This window comes from Chionomys nivalis, chromosome 13, assembly GCF_950005125.1.
Source record: "Chionomys nivalis chromosome 13, mChiNiv1.1, whole genome shotgun sequence".
Taxonomy (NCBI): Eukaryota; Metazoa; Chordata; class Mammalia; order Rodentia; family Cricetidae; genus Chionomys; species Chionomys nivalis.
Genome location: NC_080098.1, coordinates 74370565 through 74393755, shown reverse-complemented (window position 1 = coordinate 74393755; position 23191 = coordinate 74370565). Strand labels below are relative to the sequence as shown.

General features: G+C 42.0%; 3 protein-coding genes across 3 annotated transcripts; all 3 read left to right on the top strand.

Moving 5' to 3' along the window:
- The first annotated feature begins 10084 nt into the window (after nt 1-10084).
- LOC130885556 (protein CTLA-2-beta-like) lies at nt 10085-10719 on the top strand. The gene is made up of 3 exons (XM_057787087.1): nt 10085-10171; nt 10411-10530; nt 10630-10719. The coding sequence occupies exons 1-3, from the start codon at nt 10085-10087 to the stop codon at nt 10717-10719; spliced, it is 297 nt and encodes a 98-aa protein (XP_057643070.1).
- Nucleotides 10720-14385: 3666 nt separating this feature from the next.
- On the top strand, nt 14386-16078 carry LOC130885786 (protein CTLA-2-beta-like). The gene is made up of 5 exons (XM_057787554.1): nt 14386-14478; nt 14821-14969; nt 15222-15344; nt 15443-15553; nt 15871-16078. Exons 2-4 carry the CDS (start codon nt 14862-14864, stop codon nt 15530-15532), a joined length of 321 nt encoding a protein of 106 aa, XP_057643537.1. The 5' UTR covers nt 14386-14478; nt 14821-14861; the 3' UTR covers nt 15533-15553; nt 15871-16078.
- Nucleotides 16079-21277: 5199 nt separating this feature from the next.
- LOC130885555 (protein CTLA-2-beta-like) lies at nt 21278-22844 on the top strand. The gene is made up of 4 exons (XM_057787085.1): nt 21278-21364; nt 21646-21768; nt 21864-22010; nt 22797-22844. The coding sequence occupies exons 1-4, from the start codon at nt 21278-21280 to the stop codon at nt 22842-22844; spliced, it is 405 nt and encodes a 134-aa protein (XP_057643068.1).
- The last annotated feature ends 347 nt before the right edge of the window (nt 22845-23191 follow it).

The following is a 23191-nucleotide window of genomic DNA, read 5'->3' as shown; positions in this document are numbered from 1 at the left end:
TCACATGGTGCTTCTTGGCACCAAATGAATCTCACTTGGAAAAATCTATAAATTATGATATGTGCAAAAATGTGTATATTATGATCCCATTTTTATAAAAAATTTAAAATAATCTTCATTAAGAAATATTATTGTGTACAGAGAAACCCTGTCTCGAAAAAACAAAACAAAACAAAACAAAACAAAAAAAAAGAAATATTATTGTGGAAATGGAGAGATGATTGTTTTACCTGGAAAGGATTTCTATAACAAGTGCATGCTAATATTATTAAGGAAATCGTAATGATTTAGAACATTTCTGAACCTTGGGTTTTTTATTGAAAAAAGATTCTTCTCTCATGCAGTACATCCTGATCATAGTTTTCCTCCCTCTACTCCCCCCGACTTCCCCTACCTCATCTCTCCCAGATCCACTCTCCCTCCATTTTCTTTTCAGAAAAGAGCAGGCCTCCAAGAGATGACAGCCAAACAGGACAAAACAAGATACAGTAAGACAAGACAAAAGTCCTCATATTGGGTTGGACAGGAGAAAAAGAGTCCCCAAACGGACAGAAGAGTCAGAGACATACCTGCTCTTACTCATAGGGGTTCCACAAAAACACCAAACGCACAGATATATACTCTGAGTACTTGGTACAGACCCACGTAGGCCCTGAAGCAGCAAGCTTCAGGAGAGCCCTGCTTAGTTGATTTGGTAGGCCATGCTCTCCTGGAGACCTCTGCTTTTAGGTTCTGGGTTGCAGTAGCTAATAGTTACTGTTATATACTTATGATTTCTTCTCCTAAAACTGTCTTAAGTTCTCTCTATTTTACATTTTAACTTTGAAGTTCATGAACTTTTAACATTGAGGTTCTTAACTTAAGTCTCAGGATAGACACTAGGTTTCCATACAGCAAAACACAGAGTAAAACTGAAGAAATTTCCATGTTTCTCATTTACCCCTTTCCATTAATTAACACAGCCTTTACAAATGATTCTTATATCATGAATCAGTTGCTAAAGACAGGAGAGGTCAAAGTATCTCTGCGCAAGGAGACTAGGCAAGATGGGCAACCAGTGGAGGCTTCACAGGAGACCTCATCCCATCCTTTCATCCCCTGTCCCACCCAAGGCTTTGACCTTGACCATCTCTGTTTCAAGACAGCCTTCCTCTAACTATTCTCTTTATTCAAAATCTCTTATTTAATTTTGATTTATGTGTGTGTGCAATTTACCTTCACCATTTGCGTGTCCAGTGCTCAAAGGGAGAAGAAGACGGCATTGGATTCCCTGTTTCTTATTCAAAGTTAAAAGATTATATTGAGAATCCATTCAAAATTGTCTGGAAACACGTGCTCCTTAAAAACCCACAAGCAAAATATAGGGGTGCTAAGTGATCCTAGGACTCAAGGCTCATTCCTTAGCATCCTCTACAAGAGGCCTTTGTGATCTCCCCCAATAGTTGACCAGGACAACACATCACTCCGTCCTCCAGGACAGGGTGGAACCAAATTTCTGAAAACATTCTGGACTGATAGAGCCTGGGGCCCAATGCTGTCATCTGCACAGACAGTCATAAAGAAATTAGGATTGCTGGGTGGGGCTTCGTGGCCAGAGATTGGGGATTTAAAGACAGAATGGTGTGCAGCTGGGCTACATTCTGGATGCCCAGGAACCACTGAGGAGCTGAGTCAGTGACGTGCACAAGTGCAGCATTGGACATCTCAGGTGAGCCCTGGCTCTGCCAAAGTAGACTGGGAACTGGGGGAGAGACCTGGAGAGACACCCTGGAGAATGAGGCAGACCCATCATGAATGAGGAAATCTTACACTTAGGAGTCTTGGTGAGAAGCAGGGGAGGATGTGTGGAGGATCGAATGAGTCAACCAGGCCCCGCAGGCATTCCACTGTGTGCTGGATCCCTGTGAGTACAAGTCTAGCCTGATCACAGGGAGTATCATTTGTCCCTTGCACAATGGCAGCCTAGTACTTCCCATTCAGATAGATGACCTTTTCCCATATCAAAACAAGTTAAAACTTCGGTCTCCTCTGGCCTGCACAGACAGAACACCAAGCAGCATGGCCCTAACCAGGCATCTTCTTGGGAAGGTAAACTGAAGAATGCAAAGTCTGGCTGAGAGTGGTCTCCTCTTTACTCCACGCATACTAGTGGCTCTGCCTTCCAGTGGCATGTCCTTGTGAACCCCTTCCTCTGTGAGGCAGTAGGCAGAGACTCAAGGGGCACAGAGACAATCTCGATCCACCATTTGTGCCTTAATTTCTCAGTAAAGAAGGAAACACTTCAGTAACTTTGACATACATAGACTGGGATTTCTCCTTTTTTCCTCTGTGTCAGAGGAAGAAGTAAATATTGTCGTTCCTAGGTTCTCAAGAAAGGAGAGGTTAGACTGTTATTATTCAAGAGGGAGGGTCCAAGACATAGGGTAACTCCTGCAATGCAATAAGCTGAAAGAAGATGTCCAGTGTCCCTCAGCTCTTGAAGTTACCTTACTCTGTACAAATCCTAGGTCCATTCTACCTTATGTCCTCAGTTACAACTTTTGGAATCATGGGATATAAAAACATCTGTCTGATAAGTGAAGCTCACGATACTTACTGTTTCCATCCCTAGAGCAGCCATGAGCAGCTACTCATATGTTTAGCCTAATGAAGACCTACATGTGTTTTATTTAAACAAGCCACAACATTAGCCTTTTGCATATTGCTTAGGTAAATGCTTGGAATAGTCCAAACAATCTCGATCCACCATTTGTGCCTTAATTTCTCAGTAAAGAAGGAAACACTTCAGTAACTTTGACATACATAGACTGGGATTTCTCCTTTTTTCCTCCAGGCACTTGAGACATGAATCCTGCTGTCTTCCTAGTCATCCTGTGCTTGGCAGTGGCCTCAGCTGCTGAATCCCCTGATGTCACTCTGGAGGTCAAAGATCAAGAGGACACAAAAACAAATGAGAAGTCGGTTGGTAACGTGGGAACTGTCCAAAGGGATTTCAGAGCTAGTTCTTTTTCTTTGGAATACATAGGAATAAAGGAGGTCATAGTGGTCAACCTTGACCAAGGAACTGTTTAAAGTTGTATACTATGAACACAGGGTGGCTTCCATTGCTGAAATACAGGGTATGGAGAATGGCTGGCTGTAGTGTCCTGAGATCCCTCTCCTGGTTTCTCTTTATCTGTCACAGCAAGCCCAATTGGTTGGCTTGTGTTTGGACTTAATATGAAGGAAACACTGTCACTTATGTTATTTCTAGGTTGAAGAAGAACAGAGAAGAGTGATGTGGGAGGAATTTATGAAGAAGATTGAACAGGGCAATAAGGAAAATAGCCAGGAGGATGACAATGTCAACCCTCATATAAATGTCTTTGACAGCCTGGTGAGTGTGGCTTAGACGGCTTAGCTCTATGCTTCTTCACTTCACACTTTTATAGTTAGTCTGTTGGTTTACAATGTTTTATTTACTTTTTCCATGAAGATTCCAGAAGAATTCAAGAAAGAGATGAATGAACCTGTATTCACAATATTTGAAGAGGAGGAAAAAACCCAAACACAGCCAGTTGACGATTTTGAGGATTGGTTAGGGAGCGGTGATGCCATTCCTGTCCAGGATCAGGTATGATGGTGTCACATTGCCACCCTGTTGACAGAGATTTCTGTCCTGCCTGAGCCCACAGCCATTCATTCCTAAAGACACAGAGGTTGCCCTATTAGCTCAGGCTTTCTTATTAACTAACTTTTACATCTTACATTAACCCATAGTTCTTTTCTGAGTTTGCCATGTGGCTTGTACCTTTATCAGTGACACATTCTCATCTTGCTTCCTCTGAGTCTGGGTGATAACTGTAGACTGAGCCCTTCCTCTTCCGAGAATTCTTCTGTTCTGGTTGCCCCACCTATACTTCCTGCCTGGCTACTGGCCACTCAGCATTTTAGTAAACCAATACAAGTGACAAATCTTTAGAGTACAAGACCATTGTCCCACAGCATCACCCTGAACTGCCCACTGGGAAGCCAAGAAAAAACTGGAGTTCTCACTCGTGTCAGCTGTGGAACAACACACAGCTAACTATTTGACTAAGTGTTCTGCCCTGTGGATTGTGGCTAGAGGTGATAACTGCTTGTAGGTGACAACCTTCTCCTGCTCAGGGTAGATGTTCTGCTTGATGAGCTTTAAACACGGCTGGGAGGAACTGTGACAAACCCACCTTGCTGCAATCTTTCTAATTCATGCAATGTGTGCTTTGCTTCCAGCCAGAGTAACATGGATGGCAACGTAAAGTAGCCAAGGAGTGAAGCGACCACTGTGCCTTTGTCTCAGAGCCTCCTGCCCCAGGATGTGAGCTGCCTGATGGTGAGGAAGAAGGTCTGAAGTGGAGGAAGGGAGCAGAGCAGAAGGGACCTCAACATCACAGGATCCAACACTCAAATCCCTTCAGAGCCACACTGTGGTGTGAACTCCAAGGCATGATCACACTAAAATAAAAAACCTTATAAACACTTTAACCCATGTTCTCAGCTCCTTTATATTAATAATTCTCAGAATGACTTTTAGATATAACTTTAAAAAAGATCAAGTAAAGCTATGTCTTTAAAATAAAGTTTTATTTTAAATGGACTATCCTGGTTTCTATTTTTGTGCAAATTAAATTTTAATTTATTTGTTTTACATACCAACCACAGTTTCTCCTCCCTCTTCTCCTCTAGTTCCCTCCTTCTACCCACTCCCAACCACTCCTGCTCCATCTCCATTCAGAAAATATAATGCCTTCCATGCCAATCGAGAAAGCATGGCATATCTAGCTGAGGCAGACGCAACCTCCTCCCCCTTGTATCAAGGCTAGGCAAGGCATCCCTCTATAGCTAATATTTTCCAAATAGCTAGCTCATGTGTCAGGGACAGGTTCTGCTCCCACTGCTAAGGGTCCTAGAAAAGACCATGCTACACATGTCACCCAGATGCAGAGGGCCTAAGTTGATCCCATGCCATCTCCCTAGTTGTGCAAAGTCCGTGAGCTCCCATTAGCTTGGGCCATATGTCTCTGTGGGTTCCCCTGTCATGATCTTGAACCTTTCCCTCTTGCTCATATAATCCCTTCTACCTCTCTTCAACTGGACTCCAGGAGATCTGCCTAGTGTTTAGCTGTGCATCTGTTTCCATCAGTTACTGGTTGAAGGCTCTATGATGACAATTAGTGTAGTCACCAATCTGATTACAGTGGAAGATCAGGCACACTCTTCACTATTGCTAGGAGTCTTAGCTGGGGTATAGAATGAGCCCCCACAGATTTCTGCAGCAGACTTGACTCTGGAGTGTTATTTTCTAGCTTTTGATCTGCCTTTTGTGATTGTTACCTGCTGCCCCTGTATATTCTGTTTGAAGTCTTATCTGAGAGTCTTCCTGGGGGATCAAAGCCTATGAAAGCTTAGTTTAAGGAACCCCCAAAAAACCGTGGTATTCTTAGCTGAGAATTTTCATTTGGTCTTGTCCCTCTGGGGGACTCAGATCAAAGACTTTGGTATCAGAATTGACTTGATACAAGTGTGAATTGTATTAGAATAAAAGGACCCGTTGCTCATCTCTCAGTCTGAGAGAAGCTGACTCCTCCTGCAACTGGAAAGGCTAAAACCAGCCTTGAGGTGGCTCTGTACTTCTTCCCATAAACCTGTGTGAACATCCATACCTACACCAGATAGACACCACTGGCTTCATCCTTGTGGGTTCCTAGGAATTTCCCTAGCACCAGGTTTCTCCCTAGCCCCATTATGGCCTCCTCTATCAAGATATCTGTTTTGTTACTCTCCTCCTCTGCCCTGACCTCAACTAGACCATCCTGATCCCTCATTCACAACCCCTATCCCCTCCCCCTCTCTCCCTACTCGCAGTTTATCCGGAACATCTCATCTATTTTCTCTTCCCAGGGAGATTCATGTGATCCCCTTAGGGTCCTTCTTGTTACCTAGCTTCTCTGGGACTGAGGACTGTAGCCTAGTTATCCTTTGTTTTACATCTAATATTCACTTATGAGTGAGTTTTTCTTTTTGGGTTTGGGTTACCTCACTCAGGATCTAGTTCTATCCAATTGCCTACAAATTTCGTGATGTCATTGCTTTTTTCCACTGAGTAATACTAATATCCTATTGTGTTAATGTATCACATTTTCTTTGTCTATTCTTCAGTAGATGTGATCTAAGTTTTTCCAGGTTCTGGCTATTACAAATAAAGCTCCTATGACCATATCTGAGCAAATGTCCTTGTGGTACATGCCCAAGAGTGGTATCCTGGGTCTTAATTGATTTTCAATTTTCTGAGAAATCATCATACTGATTTCCAAAGTGGCTGTACAAGTTTGCACTCCCACCAGCAGTGAAGAGTTCCCCTTACTCCACATCCTCTCTAACATAGGCTGTCATTAGTGTTTTTAATCTTAGCCATTCTGATAGGTGTAAGATGGTATCTCAGAGTCATTTTAATTTGCATTTCCCTAATAACTAATGGTGTCAAACAATTCTTTAAGTGTATTTTGCCCATTTGAGATTCTTCTGTTGAAAATTCTGTTTAAATCTGTACCCCATTTTTTTTTTAAGTTTTTTGAGACAGGGTTTCTCTGTGGTTTTGGAGCCTGTCCTGGAACTAGCTCTTGTAGACCAGGCTGGTCTCGAACTCACAGAGATCCACCTGCCTCTGCCTCCCAAGTGCTGGGATTAAAGGCGTGCGCCACCACCGCCCGGCTTCTGTACCCCATTTTAATGGGATTATTTAGTATTTTGATGTGTAGTTTCTTGAGTTCTTTATATATTTTGGATATCAGTCTTCTGTCAGATGTTGGGTTGGTGAATTTTCCCATTCTGTAGGCTGTTGTTTTGTCTTATTCACTATGTCCTTTGCATTAGAGAAGCTTCTCAGTTTCAAGAGGTCTCATCTAATAATTGTCAAACTCAGTGTCTGTGCTACTGGTGTTCTATTCTGGAAGTGGTCTCCTGTGCCAATGCGTTCAAGGCTATTTCCTACTTTCTCTTCTGTCAAGTTCAGTGTAACTGGATTTATGTTGACGTCTTTGATCCACTTGGACTTGAGTTTTGTGCATGGCAAGAGACGTGTATCTATTTGCATTTTTCTACATATTGACTTTCAGTTATACCAGCACTATGTTTTAAAGATGTTTTCTTTTTTTATTGTACATTTTTGGCTTCTTTGTCAAAATTCAGGTGTTCATAGGTGTGTGGATTAATATTAGGGTCTTTAATTTCATTGGTCTGAATGTCTATTTTTATGCTAATACCAAACTGTTTTTATTACTGTAACTCATAGAGCTGGAAGTCGGGGATGGTGATGCCTCCAAAAGTACCTTTATTATATAGTATTATTTTACCTTGAAGACGTCAAACTTTTCTCTTTGCAAATGATATGATAATATACATAAGAGACCACAAACATTCTACCAGTGAACATCTACAGTTGATAAACATCTTTGGTAATGTGGCAGGATACATAACTAACTCAAAAAAATCAGTAGTTCTCCTATATACAAATGATAAATGGGCTGAGAAAGAAATTAGAGAAGCATCACTGTTTATGTTAGGCACCAATAATATAAATTATCTTGTGGTAAATCTAACTAAACAAGTGAAAGACCTGTTTGAAAAGAACTTTAAGTCTTGGAAGAGAGAATTTAAGAAGATCAGAAAATGGAAATATATCCCACACTCTTGGATAGTTTGGGTCAACATAATAAGAATGATAATCTTACCAAAAGCAATCAACAGATTCAATGCAATTCCCATCAAAATCCCAACACAATTCTTCACAGGCCTCAAAAGACCAATGCTGAACATCATATGGGAAAAAAACCAAAAAAAAACCAAGACAGCTAAAACAATCCTGTACAGTAAGGGATGACCATTTTCAATATATTAATCCTACTGATTCATGAGCATGGGGCAATCTTTCCATCTTCTGATAACTTCTTAAATTTTTTCTCAATGATTGATGATTTTGATGATATTTTGACCTTTGGGAATTATTTCTTCCTTTTGTTCTAAATCTTTCAGGCATACTATTCAGTCACTAGTATAAGATCTATCAATTTTTTTAAGTAAGTACTTAGTGCCATGAACTTTCCTCTTAGGACCACCTTTATTATGTTCATAATTTTGGACATGTTATGTATTCATATTTATTTAAATTTGAATAGGTTTTAATATATTTTTGATGTCTGTCTTGACCCATTTTTATTCAGTAGTAAGTTGTTCCATTTCCATGGATTTGTAAGATTTCAATATTTAGCATCAATCTGTGGTGGACAGAAAGAATAGAGAGTGTTATTTCAAATTTTGCATATTTGTTGAGACTTGCTTTATGTCTAAGTATATAGTTGATTTTGGTGAAAGTTCCATAAAGGCTAAAAGAAGATAGCAGAGAACAATAACCATAGATTATATCTTGAGCACATAGCCAAAACTCAGGAACACTGCAAACATGCAGAGTTTTCTTTAATTTTGATTGTAATATGGAATTAAACTGTATGGCTATCTGTGTATATCAATTTCTGCTTATATTTTCATCCAATTTGACTTGGGGAGATCAAATGCATCTTTTAGGAAAGTATCCATTTGTTCATTCAATTCTGCTTTTAACAAACATCTAAAAATCTTCAAATCTCAATTATCAGACAGACAAGTATTCAGTCAAACTCCAGAGAACATCAAAAGAACGTGGCCATACAACCATGCTTTAATCTTTTTATGTGATATATCAAAATAGAAAGAAAAGCTTCTGATCACATGTATATTTTCTGTATTCTATAGGAATGTATATTTTCTCTAATTTCTCAGCCAAAGCCACTGTATGTTTTCTGAATTTTGTCATATCTGCTTTGTAGTCAAATGCACAACTGTGTTAGTCAAAGGAATGGTGAAGCCCACACAGCAATTTCCTCCTATCCACTAAACCCTGTTGGCCATTTAATTCTGGATGCATGGGGCATCTGGTTTTTGGTTTGAGCAACTCTAATACTTTTTCTAAAGCTGTACTTTGAGATATTGATGGTCGGGCTGAATGACAAGTATCTCTGACACCTCTCTTTCCCGCTAGTTATTTATCCTCTCTGAAGATGCTCCTGTCTGTCATACATTTCAGGCAAGGCAGACACAGACAGGTACGCGTTGCTAGATTCTTCAGATGTGCTGCCAGCGCTGCCTTCACAATACTTAGGCTAGCACATGCTCTCCATACACATGCAGAATCTGAGGTAAGACTGTAGGATCTACTGTGTCATCAATGGGTTCATCCTACGACAGCTCAGTTGTTTCTGAAGTACTCAACAGTACAAAACAGAGAACATTCCATGAGTCTTATGACTGTCAGGTGAGCTACATTCTGTGTGAAACAGCTTCGGTCAGGGGTCTGGTTAGTCTTCAGAACTATGTTTCTCTGGCTGGGATGCTTAACACACTAGTCAAGCTAGCTTAAATCTCTATTCTGTGGGCCAGGCTGAGGCTTCAGGGAAGGGCTAGTCACTGCTCCTGGAAGGAAAGGGTGGAGCCACAGGCTACTCTTCTCCTACACCACCAGACTCCTTTATGAATAGCTCTTAGGAGACCCTGCACATCACAATCCTGGTTTCCACCTTTGAACAGAAGCTGCAGCACTTCAGGTGGGAGCGAAGACAAGCAAGGTACACTGGCCCTGATCCTATCAAATCATGCTCCAAAAACATCCTCATAGCTTGCTCTGGTTAACTGGAACTTCTCTTCTTTCTTTAGACTTTTTTTTTGAGGGTTTTTGTTTTTTTAAGAGAATATAATTACATCATTGTTGTCTTCCCTCTCTGCCCTAAAAACTCTCTCATGTACTTCTCCTGGTATAACACTTCTAATTCTTCTTTAAATTCTGACTTCTATTTCATTAATTGTTGCTACATGCATGCATATATATATATATATATATATATATTCCTAACTATAAGTTAGTCAGTATGCATAATATTACTTGTGCATATGTTTTCAGGGCTGACCATTTGGTATTAGACAAGTCCTTGTTCCCTAGGTTTTTGAGACCTGATCAGTGCTGTCTTTCTTCTTGAGAATGGCCTCAACTGCTCCATCACCAGATCCCAGTTTGGATGCTGAATGGGAGGAATGGAAAATGAAATATGAAAAAACCTATTGCCAGGTTGGTAACATGGGATTTCAGGAAGAATGGCCCCTGCTATTACGCGTCTATAGATATAAACGTGGCCACAGAGGCCAGCCATCACTAAGGACTTGCAAAAGACATTCACTATGAACTCAAAGTGGCCAGATTTGCTCATCCCCTGGGTGTGGAGGATGACTGGCTGCCGTGTCCTGAGACCCCTCTCCGTGCCTCCTCTTGACTCGTCTGAAGGAAACACTGTCTCTTCCATGTATCAGGATGAAGAAAAATCTAGAAGGACGTTGTGGGAGGAGGAGAAGAAGATTGATGAACACAATGCCGAGTATGGGCAGGACCAGACCGGCATCTATGCAAGCCTGAATGAATTTAGTGACATGGTGACTGAGCTATGGATTGTTAACTCTATGTTTCTTCTCTGTATATACATCTTTCAAGTATCGGTTTGTTTTCAATGTTTTATTTGCTTTTTCATGAAGACCTATGAAGAATTCAGGAAAGTTTGCTGTGGAAACTTAATGTGGGCAGAAGAAGACCTGGATTGTATAAGCATGAATGTAAGGATTTGACAAAGGACAACATTGTAACACCAGAGAAGGATCAGGTATGACTGCCACATTTCCACCCACAAGTGCCCACAAGGAAGCAGACAAGGAGCTGAAGTCCTTACTTCTATCAGCTGCAAACAGCACACAGTTCACTGTTTGACTAAGTGTTCTGTTCTGTGGACTGTGCCTACAGTTGACATGGTTGTAGGTGACTAGCAATTCTTCTTTCTAAGGGTAGCTGTACTAATTGTTCAGTTTTTTTTATTATTAAATTTTTTTTAAATTAAAAATTTCCACCTCCTCCCTGCCTCCCTTTTCCCTCCCCCTCCCCCAACTCCCCACGCCCCACTCCTCTTCCCCCTCCCTCTCCAGTCCAAAGAGCAGTCAGGGTTCCCTGCCCTGTGGGCAGTCCAAGGTCCTCCCCACTCCATCCAGGGCTAGGAAGGTGAGCGTCCAAACCCGCTAGGCTCCCACAAAGCCAGTTCATGCAGTAGGATCAAAACTCAGTGCCATTATCCTTGTCTTCTCAGCAGCCCTCATTGTCCACCATATTCAGTGAGTCCGGTTTTATCCCATGCATTTTCAGTCCCAGTCCAGCTGGCCTTGGTGATCTATTAGGAGATCACTAATTGTTCAGTTTTAAACATGGTTGGTTCCCTTGTCGGACAAATGTGTTACAGGGGAGGTAATGACACAAAGTCACTTTGGTGCATTCTTTCTAAATAATGCAACAAGTGTGTTTCTTCCAGCCTGAGTAACAGTTCTGGCAGAAATGGCAACATTATTTTAACCTCAGAATAAAGCAATCTATGTGTCATTGCCTCCGGAGCCCTCTGCTTCAAGAAGTGACCTGTGTGATGGTGACAAGGCTGAACAAGGGAAAACTAGAAGAAGAAACAGCATGGGGCTTCTCCATTACAGAGGCTAGCCTGGGCTCTGTGGATTCCAACTCTGAAACCTTTTAAGATACACTGTGATATAAAATCTAAAACATGATTACTCTACAAACACTACAATACAAACCCTACAATATCTTAATCTGTGCTCTCACTTTATATTATTGATTCTCACAAGAATTTTTATTTTTTAACAAAAAGAATGTAAACCACAATGTCTTAAAATTGAAAGTTGACTTTAAATGTAACATTGTGCTTTCTTTCTGGTTTTGTTTTAATAAAATTTTGCATCATTAAAACATTTTCCTTGAAGGTATTACTGGCTATTAGGGTGGCTAACAGGAGTGGAGAGTTCTCTCATTACAGAGTCAGTTCCCCATCCCTGGTAGAGCTCAGTTTCCATGGTTTCAGGTGCCCACTTTCAGCAATGATCTGAAAATTGACAAGGGATTTTCTGGGGTTCCAACTTTCTAATTTCCATTAGATAACCAAGTATAATTGGTGATTGGAAAGCATTCAATGCAGAGAAGGCACCTTCTGCCCCACTGGCCTGATCCTGTGTCATGAACCTCATTTTATATGAACATAACAGTGACTGATAGCATGAATAATAAGAACCCAGAGACAGATATTGGGGTTCATGCTGAAGATCAGAAAAGCAAAGCAGCCAGCTTCTGTCTCTTACCTCAGACTAAAATAGGTGATCCTGCCTCCACAAACCCTTAGATTGAGACCCAGCTGAGACCTGTCTTCTCCTGTCTTATATTCTGCCCTAGTGCTGGGATTAAAGGTGCGTACCACCACTGCCTGACCTGTATGACTGATGAGAGTGGCTGTTTTGCACTCTGATCATCAGGCAAGCTTTATTTATTAAAACACAAATACTATACCACTACAGTGACCTGTACTAGCTGTTCAAAAGTCACAAGAGTGTAGTGTATTTTCTAGTGACCCTAGCAGAAACCAATAGATTCTTGATTGTCTCTTGCGGCAATTGCATGCAGTCTAACCTCAGAAGTCATCATAGTTCCAGGAGAGTTCAAATCTCCAAAATCCAGTTTTTTTTCTTAGACAGATCTCCAAAATTCAGTTTTTTTCTTAGTCTTGAGGAAGTCCATTAGCTATGATTACCTTATGTGAAATTAACATAATAACAGCTCAGACTTCCACCCACTATGGTTGCCTAGGGCCAGCCTCCAGCAGCAATAAGAGTCAAAATCAAAGGCAGAGGCAACTTTATCCTAACTTTACCTATGTTAATTTTTCCACTAACTTAACATCTGATATAATTCTTTACTGTATTTATTAAAGACCCTCAACCATCAAAATCCTATTTTAACTAATAATACTATTGTATAAAATCATTGCTTCAGTTAAACAGTACAGCTTGGGAGGAAATCGTCTTCATAATAATCCACAGGTAAAAATGTCCAGGGGAACAGAATATTTCCATGAGGTAAACACACTACGTTATAGGCAGTGCGGGTCTCCCCACACCCCCCACACCACGCCACATACCAGAGAAAGATGGCAGTGACAAACATACAAAGACACAGCAGTAGCAAGAGACATTCTCTCTTTTTTTTATTTATTAGATTTTTTTTAAAAAAATACCAATCCAAATTTCCCCTCCCTTCCCTCCTCCCATTCCTTCCACACACCCTCCCACCCCACCCCCCAAAGGCAAGAAATGTTGTTGAGCCGAGGCTTTCAAGGCCTTGCAGAGGAGTTTAACTCAGCAGAGTTTCATTTCCTGGTGGGCCAATCCCTTGATTGATATCTGCTGCTCCTCTGACTGGCTAATGGCAATCCACCCTGACCGAGGGGAAGGCACACGCATTCTCTTGGGCTGTGTCTAACCAACTCTGCCTGGAGCCAACATATGAAATCCTTAAATTTCAATTATCTGTCTGGCAAGTGCACAGTAAAACTTCAAAAAAACCCAAAGAAAATGGGCACGAATCTTTGTTTTAACCTTTTCCTGTAATATATAAAATAAGAATGAACCAGATCTCTTCACCTGCAGCAGTTTATATGCTCTGTGTTTTTCAGTCACACCGTATCCTCTTTTCTGATTTTTGCTACATCTGCTTTGTAACCATGTGGCCAGCTGTGTTCGCCAGAGAAATGGGGAAGCTCACACAGCAAGTTTCGGGTGTCCAGAGTCATGGTAAAGTTTCACGTGTCCAGTCAAACCCTGTAGGTCACCTTTTTGAGTACATGAGGTATCTCTTCTTTGATTTGAGCAACTTCAATGCTTTTTCTAAAGCTGTGGAGCCCTAGACTGAGAAACTGATGGTCAGGCTGAACAACAAAGTATCTCTAACATCTCTGTTTCCTTCTGGTTATTTCTTCCCCTCTGCAGACGCTCCTATGTCAGGGGCTGAGTTTCAGGTAAGGAAATCACAGGCAGAAACACACTGCTTGATGTTTCAGAAGTGCTGTCTGAGGACCTTCACAGTTCCCCATCCAGATGGAGAACCTGAGGCAGGACTGTGGCACACACACAAACTGTCCCCAGTGGGTTCTCCTCCCCACAATTCTGTTGTTTCTGAAGACTTTCAATTATACAAAACAGGACAGAAAAGCCACATCCTTTATGACACAGATTGGGTGTGGGGGCTGGTTAGTCTGCAGAGTTGTGACTTCCTTCCTGGTGTGCCTGAGTCACTAGTCAAGCTGGTTTAGGACTTGCTCAGTGCACCAGGCTGAGGCTTCAGGAAAGGGTAGGCTTTGCTCCGGGAAGGGAAGGGGTGGAGCCACAGGCTGCTCTGCTTTTGCAACACTAGACTCTTTTATAAATAGCTCTTAGGAGGCCCTGCGTACCACAGTCCGGGTGTCCACGTTTTTAACAGAAGCTGCAACACTACAGAGACAAGCAAGGTACAGAGGCCCTGGATCCGGCTGACTCGTGCTCTAGAAACATCCTGCAGCTTTGCTCTGGTTACCTGGGACTTCTCTTCTTTCTCTGGGTTTTGTTTCTCTTTGTTTTCTTATTTGTTTGGTTGATTAATTGGTTTTGTTGTTTCAAGATACTGGTGGAATTACATCCTTGCTACTCCCTCCTTTTCCTCCCTCATGCCCTCAGAAACATCCTTCCTGGTTCATTTTAAAACCTGGCCTCTTTTTTCATTTATCGTAACTATGTGCCTATATGCATATACATATATACTCCTAAATGTAGCCTGATCAGTATGCATAATTACTTGTGTGAATGTTTTCAGGGCTGACCATTTGGTATTGGACAAGTCCTTGTTCACCTGATCAATGCTGTCTTCCTGCTTGAGAATGGCCTCAGCTGCTCATTCACGTGATCCCAGTTTGGATGCTGAATGGGAGGAATGGAAGAAGAAATTTGAGAAAACCTACAGCCCGGTTGGTAACATGGACCCTGTACAGAGGGATTTCAGAAAGAATGCCCCCTGCTGTTGAGAGTCTATAGACAGAAATGCGGCCACAGAGGCCAGCCACCACTAAGGACTTGCTGAAGACTTGCACTATGGCTAATTCTCTGAGTGTGGACAATGGCTGTCTGTCGTCTCCATGGCTCCTCTTGACTACACTCTATTTGGTCAGCTTGTGTGGGTGTTAATAAGAAAAAATACCATCTATTGTATTTGTTTCCAGGATGAAGAAGGACACCGAAGAGCACTGTGGGAAGAAAATAAGAAAATTATCGAGAAACACAATGCAGAGTATGAACAGGGCAAGACCAGCTACACTATGGGCCTGAACCAATTTAGTGACATGGTGAGTGAGAAATGGGTTACTAACTCTGTGTTTCTTCACTTCGGATCTTTACCGTTAGTCTCCTGGTTCTCAATATTTTTGTTTGCTTTTCCATGGAGACGAACGAGGAATTCAGGACAAGTTGCTGTGGAAGGCCAAAGTTTACACAAGATTTGTCTAAATCTGAGACAGTAGAAGAGAACAACTAAGTGACATCTGTGGCAGATTAGGTATGACAGAGTCTCGTCCCTCGCGGACGTCAGCTGGGAGCTTCACTGTTTGACTGAGTGGTCTGCTCTATGGAGTGTGGAGAGAGTTTATACTGGGGTGTGGATGACAATCTTTTCTTATTGATTGGGGTGCTAAAGTTGGGCATGAAACATGGTGACCACGAAGGCACTCTGACAAAATCACTGTGTTGTAGTCTTTCTAATCGAGGTCATAAGTGTTTTTCTTCCAGTCGGAGTGACAAGAGGGGATGATTGACAACAATAAGATAGCCTAGGTGTGAAGTAATCTTTACTTCTTTGCTCTTTCGTTGCCTCAGGAGCCTGCTGCCCAAGATGATGCTGAGAAGAACGGACCGTGCAAAGGAGGAGCAGGAGGGGTTCTCTCCATCACATTGTCCAGCATGTGCCCCGCAGAAGAAAATGCTGACTTCATTTAATAGCAACATTGTGATAAGAATGGCCAGGCATAGTCATGCTAATAAAATGTTTTTTACAACAATATCTTAAAATTAAAGCTTGACTTTAAATGTAGCATTATGCTTGCTTTCTGGTTTTATTTCAGTAATATTGTACAGTAGAATTAAAACCTTCTGCTTGACAATATACCTGGCTGTGGGATGGTGTTCTAGGAGAAAGATGGTTCTCTCATCGTAGGGTCAGTTTCACATCCCTAGTGGAGCTCTGCTTCCAGGGATTCAGTTGTCTACTTTCAGCAATGATCTGAAAGTCAACAAGGAATTTTCTGGGATTCCAGCTTGTTAATTTGCATTAGTTGACCAAATATAATTGGCCACAGTGGCGAATTCAGAGCAGAGAAGGCACCTTCTGTCCCACTGTCCTGACCTCTGCCACAAATTTCATTTTATAAAACATATCTGTGATCTGCTCTAACTGTGCTGTGACCAAGTACAAGTCATCTAAAGGATAAAGTCTGTGGTCAAAGGAATGTAGTGTATGCTCAAGTGACACTATCAGACCCCAACAGAGTCCAGCGGTGAAGAAGGATACACGGCTGTCTCTTGCTGCAATTGCATGCAGTCTAACCTCAGAAGTCATAGTTTCAGGAGGGTTCAAATCTCCAAAATCCAGGGGTTTTTTTCTTAGACTTGAGAAAGTTCATTGACTGTGATTACCTTGTACGTGATTAAAATAATAACAGCTCATTACAGACTTCCAACAGACAAATGCAGAGTTTAAATTTCCATCCCAAAATGAAATTATGGGGGCACATCAAGGAATGAAAGGTCCAAAGCAAGACAATAACCAATCGGGTAAAACTCCACCCCTATGCCCATGGCTGACACAGACAATTGAGTGCCTCAGCTATGGTTCCTGCAGGATCTGTAGCCTCTCTTGGGCTGGCTCTTGATATGTTCAGTTTTCCTTAGTGGATATTCTGTGGTTCTAGACTCAGCACATCCTGTGAACTCCACTGCAAGTTAGATTTCACCCTCACAGTTCCACGAGGCCCCTTTCAGAACTGCTTGCAGAGGCTCTTACCTGAGAGCAGGTGCCTCACCTCAGTGTCTCTCAGAATCCATGACTCACCAAATTTTGTGATTCTCATGCCTATATTTTCAGTTGTCACAAGTTACACACCTGATTTTCATGTTTACCCTTGGGTAAAGCTGGGCACTTTGGGATCTTCAATATATCACTTCTGTGCACTGGTACTGGGGACACATTTCCCTCGGGACACATTGTTACAGGCAGATATTTGAGTCTGGAAGGGAGCCACTCTCATTTCCATGATCTTAAGTCTCAGCCATGAAGCTCACAAACACCATGGATAGTTACAAGAAAGCAGAGCATTTGCTACATGAGAAGTAACCAAGCGTTTGTAGGAGCTTTAGAAGGCAGGCTTGCTAGGGGTGTCCAGTTATAACGTCTCTCTTGCTACCTTTCTTGCAATGGTCCCGGAGCCTTAAGAGAGGGCATTGTTTTGTAAGTGTATCAGCTGGACTGGGCTTCAAAACTCTGCACATTGCCTGGTTGTTGTTCTCTATAAAGGTCTCCGTTTTTTACAAAGAGAAGTCTTCTTGATTGTGGATGAAGAAATACACTTATCTGTTGGTATAAAGAGAATTATTTAAAATATGACTAGAGATTATGCTGGTTTAGTACATTGTGGTTGTAGATTCTCCTGAAAGATCCATGTCTCTACCAGCCCTAGGCAATTGACTAGCTTTTCAATACCAGGCATGGATTCCTTCCTGTTGAGAGGATCTTACACTCAATTAGGAAGAAGTTGGGTACCTCTAATATATGTGTGCAACTACTATATCTTTAGGGTTCACAGCTGTCATAGCTGAGTAAGGCCGTTTGTTGCTTCTGTCATTTGGAAGCTTGCATGTTGCCTTCTGGTGCTAAGAAAGATGGTGCTCAGTCAGGTGGTGGTGGCACACGCCTTTAATCCCAGCACTTGGGAGGCAGAGGCAGGCGGATCTCTGTGAGTTCGAGGCCAGCCTGGTCTAGAAGAGCTAGTTCCAGGACAGGAACCAAAAGCCATGGAGAAACCCTGTCTCGAAAAATAAAAAAAAATAAAAAAAGAAAGAAAGAAGAAAGAAAGAAAGAAAGAAAGAAAGATGGTGCTCTAAGACGTGGCACTCGGGTACTCGGGTCAGTCCTACTGATGAGCATCCTCCATCTTCAAGGGTCTCATGACCAATTTTCTTAGTTGTCTTGAGGTTTGTGTTGAAGAGGATCTTTACTACATTGTTTAAGTGGGTGTGGAGGTTGTTGTTATTGTCGTTGAAGGCTTTGTGCTCGTGCCTAGGTGGGAGTTTTACTGACTGAACTGCACCGGGCTTAATAATCTATTTAGATTTTGAAAGCTTTGCATTCCTCACTTGAATGTGTTATTCTAACCCAGATAGCTAAGGAACTTGAAAGCTGCTGCCTTTGAGTGTGGCCGGGATAAGATAAGGCTACTCAACAGGTCCTTGATGCTATGTAGAATGTTCTGTCATGTGAGCTATTTACCCAACATACTTGATTGAACCTGAGTCCTCAGTGACAGATAGGATTGCTGTCTGGAGTCTGTAGCAGGACCAATATTTGATTTCCATAAGAGGCCCCTGATGTCTGTGAAAACACATGCATACAAAACAAACATCCAAATAAACAAACAAAAACAGTGTGTTGTGCAAGACATGAAAGTTGAAGTAGAATCACTAAGGAAAACACAAAATTCCCTAAAACAGGAAATGAAAACTTTAAGAAGTCAAAACACTCAGAAAAGTCCCCAAAACAGAATACAAGACCTGGAAGGGAGAATCTCAAACAGTTAAGAGCAGGTAAAAGAAACGAACACCTCAGTCAAAGAAAATGTTAAATCTAAACACATTCAGGCAAAACCATCCAGAAAATGTGACAAACTATAAAAAAGAAAAAACCAAATCTATGAGTAATAGAAACAGAGGAAGGAGGAGAAACCCAAGTCAACAACAGAGAAAAGGTTTTCAATAAAAACCAAGAAAATTCCCGTAACCCAATGAAGGAGGTGCCTATCAAGGTACAAGATCCTTATAGAACACCAAAAAGACAGAACCAGAAAATAAATCCTCCAAGACACATAAAAATCAAAGCACGGGCTGAAGAGATGGTTCAGAGGTTAAGAGTACTGACTGCTCTTCCAGAGGTCCTAAGTTCAATTCCCAGCAACCACATGGTGGCTCACAACCATCTATTATGAGATCTGGTGCCCTCTTCTGGCATGCAAAGTATACATGGAAGGAATGTTGTATACATAATAAATAAATAAATCTTTTTAAAAAAATCAAAGCATTAAACATACAAAAGAAAGGAAGATATTAAATGATGCAAAGGAAAAAGACCAAGTAGCATGCGAAAGCAGGCTCATTGGAATAACACTGAATGTCTCGATAGAGACTCAAAGACACAGAAGGACCTGGACAGATGTACAGACTCTAGGAGACCACAGGTTTCAGCACAGCCAACCACACCCAGCTAGACTTCAAATCATTGCATGATGAAACCAAATTCAAGCACTCTCTACAAATCCAGCTCTACAGAAGGCACTGGTAGAAGTTAATTTAGCTAGGCATAAATACTCACCAGCCGCTGGTGTGAAAAGGACAGATCTCATCTTCTTTGCCCCTTTGCTCCTGCTGCCAGAAGCCATGCTGCAATTATGGCAACGTTAGTCTAAGAGAGCAGCCCTCCGGTCTTTCCTCAATATCATTTACTTTTATTATTTTTTTATTATTTTTATTTTTGGTTTTTCGAGACAGGGTTTCTCTGTAGCTTTTGGTTCCTGTCCTGGAACTAGCTCTTGTAGACCAGGCTGGCCTCAAACTCACAGAGATCCGCCTGCCTCTGCCTCCCGAGTGCTGGGATTAAAGGCGTGCGCCACCACTGCCCGGCTATCATTTACTTTTAAACATAAGTACAGAACACTAAGCCAAGATTAAACCATGACTACTTTTTCAAACCCCAAGCACACTGCAAACATGCAGAGATTTCTTTCATTTTGTTTGGAATGCCGAGCTAAACTTTGCTCCTATTATCTGTATATTTCAATTTGCTGTGCAGACTGGTATTCACCCCGACTGAGGAAGAAGCACACACACTTTATAAGGCTGTATCCATCCAATTCTGCCTGTAACAAACACACGAACATCCTTAAATATCAATTATCTGTCTAACATGTGAATAAGAAAACTTCGGAAAACTCAAAGGAAAACGTGCGTGAATCCACTTTTTTATCTTTTTCTATGATATAATGAAATAGAAACACACCAGAACTCTTCACATGCAGTAATTTACATCCTCTGTATTTTTCAGTCACACTGTATCCAGTCAGCGTAATGGGGATGTCCGCACAGCAAGTTTCATGTGTCTGGTCTAACCCTGTAGGCCATCTTTGTACACATGAGGCATCTCTTCCTTGGTTCAGGCAACTCAGATGATTTTTACTCGTGATGAGAGTTCCAGGACTGAGACATTTATGGCCAGGAGAAATGATGAGCGTGTCTCACATCTCTGGTTTGGGGTGGGTATTTCATCTTCTCTGAAGACGCTCCTATGGTCAGAGGCTGCTTCAGGCAAGGCAGACACAGACACCTACCCTTAATTCTTCAGGTTGCTGTCAGCAGCGCCTTCACAATTCTTAGACTAGCACATGCTCTCCGTGCAGACACAGAATCTGAGGTAGGAAGGACTGTGGGACACTAGCTGTCCCCATTGTTGTCATCCTGCCATGATTTTTGATGTCCCTGAAGATTTTCTTTGTAACAAACAGAATATTCTGTGAGTCTTAGATTTCTCAGAAAAGCATCATCCTATAGCACAGAGCTTGGGACTGGGATCTAGTTTGTCTCCTGAGCCACAATGTTTAACTCTGTGACCCAGATGAACTAATTGAGCTTGCACATGATGCCAGGTGGTGGTCCAAGGCCTCCAGGTAAGGAGAGCAACCGTCCAGAGGAGATTGGATTGGAGGTGGGGCTGAGCCTATGCCCTGGGGGCCTCCTTTGTATTTAAGCAGCTCCTAGACAGCCAAGGACTATGCAGTCCTAGCCTCAGCCTCTTCCTTGGAAACTATTTCCGACACCAGCCAAGGTGCACAGGGCATGAGATCGAACTGACTGATGCTGCAAAAATCAATATGTCAATAGCTTAGCTATGGCTAACCCTGCACTTCTTTCTCTAGGTTTTTGATACCTGACTCCTGTTGTTTTCCCAAATATCCTTTGCTTGGAAATGGCTTCGGCTTCTTCACTAGCTGATCCCAGTTTAGATGCTGAATGGCAGGAGTGGAAGAGGAAATATGAGAAAAGTTACAGCCAGGTTAGTAACAGAAGCAGTCCAGAGAGATCTCAGAATGATCTTACCTCTAGGAAGTTCGTGGACATGGATGTGGCCATGGGGACCAGCCATTGCCAAGGAATTGCCTAAAGACAGATGTTCTAAAGTCAAGGTGATCAGTCTCGTTGATCCTCTAGGTGTGGAGGATGTAGTGTCCTGAGGTCCCTCTCCATGGATCCGCTTTGCCTGTCCCTACATTTCCTTTGGTCAGCTTGTGTGGGGGTTAATAGGAAAGAAATATTACCTGCTGTGTTGATTTCCAGGATGAAGAAGGACACAGAAGAATGGTGTGGGAAGAAAATAAGAAGAAAATCGAGGAGCACAACACAGAATATGAGCAGGGCAAGAGCAGCTTCTGCATGGGCCTGAATGAGCTTAGCGACCTGGTGAGTGGCTTATGAATTGTTAACGCTGTGGTTTTTCTTTTCACACTTTTCTGGTATCTGTTGGTTTTCAATGTTTTGTTTGCTTTTCCATGGAGACTAGTGATGAATTCTGGGAAATGATGACTTGCTCTTCAGACTCAGTATTGGAAGACCAGGAGATAATCGACACGTGTCTCTTGAGTGACATTCCTGCATTTGAGGATATGACAGAGGACAGCAATGTGTCACCTGAGAGAGATCAGGTATGTCAGTGTCACCCACCATCAACCGGGAAGCCAAGAAGGAAGTGGTCTTCACTTACGTCAGCTGTGGATAAAAACCCCGTTCCTTGTTTGACTAAGTGTGCAGCTCTGAATTAGTGGCTAGAGTTGATGTTTGATTACGGATGACAGCCTCTCCTTGCTCACTGTAGATGTTCTCTAAGTTTGGTTTGACCGTGGGTGGTGAACACGAAAGGTAGAAGTTCCAGGCAGATACTGTGCTAAAGCCGCTTTGCTGCACTCTTTGGGGTTCACGCAATGTGTTTTTCTTCCAGCCAGAGTAGCATTTGGGATTTGGATGGCAACGCAAAGGCAGCCAGAGTGAAAAAATTCCTGCACCATTGTCTCAGAAGTATGCTGCCCCAAGATGTGTGCTTCATGATGGTGACAAGGTTAGAGCAGGCAAAAAGAAGAAACAGCGAGGGGGCCTCCTGCATTATACAGCAAGGGGTCCTCCTCTGTTATACAGCAAGGGGTCCTCCTCTGTTATACAGTGAGGAGGCCTCCTGCATTATACTAGCCAGCCTGTCCTGTGAGGGATCCAACACTCAAGATGTTTAAGGTCCACGCTGTTGTGTGAACACTAAGAAAACCTTACTGATATTTTATTGCATGCTCTGAAGTTCTTTATGTTACCGATTCTAGCAAGGATCTTTAAATTTGCTTTAATAAAAAGAGCATACACTGTAATGTCTTAAAAATAAAGCTCGGTTTTAACTGTAGTATTCTGCTTTCTTTCTGGCTTTGGTTCTATAACTTTTTATGCAGGTAAAAGATATAATTCTGTTTGATGGTGCAGCTGACTGTGGAAACTGAGTTCTGGGAGACAGTGTCTGTGGTCCTTTTCAGTAGAAAGTCGGGATTCCACCTTTGCTTGAGCTTCATCTCCAGGGTTTTAGATGCCCTCATTTAACAATGACCTGAAAGTCTATTTGAAATTTTGTACAACTTAATGATTTTAATTCACCTGGGTTTGACAAGTGAAAATTGTTTGTCTTTGGTGAGAGAGAAGAGACAGTCTTGTATTCCACTGTATTGCACCTGTGCTATGAATCTCTTTTCTCATGAATGGATCAGAACTGTATTCTAGCTGCACATTGGCCTTGTAGAAGCCATCTAGAGACCAAGGTCTGTGGTCACGTCACAGGCGTGTAGGTCATACG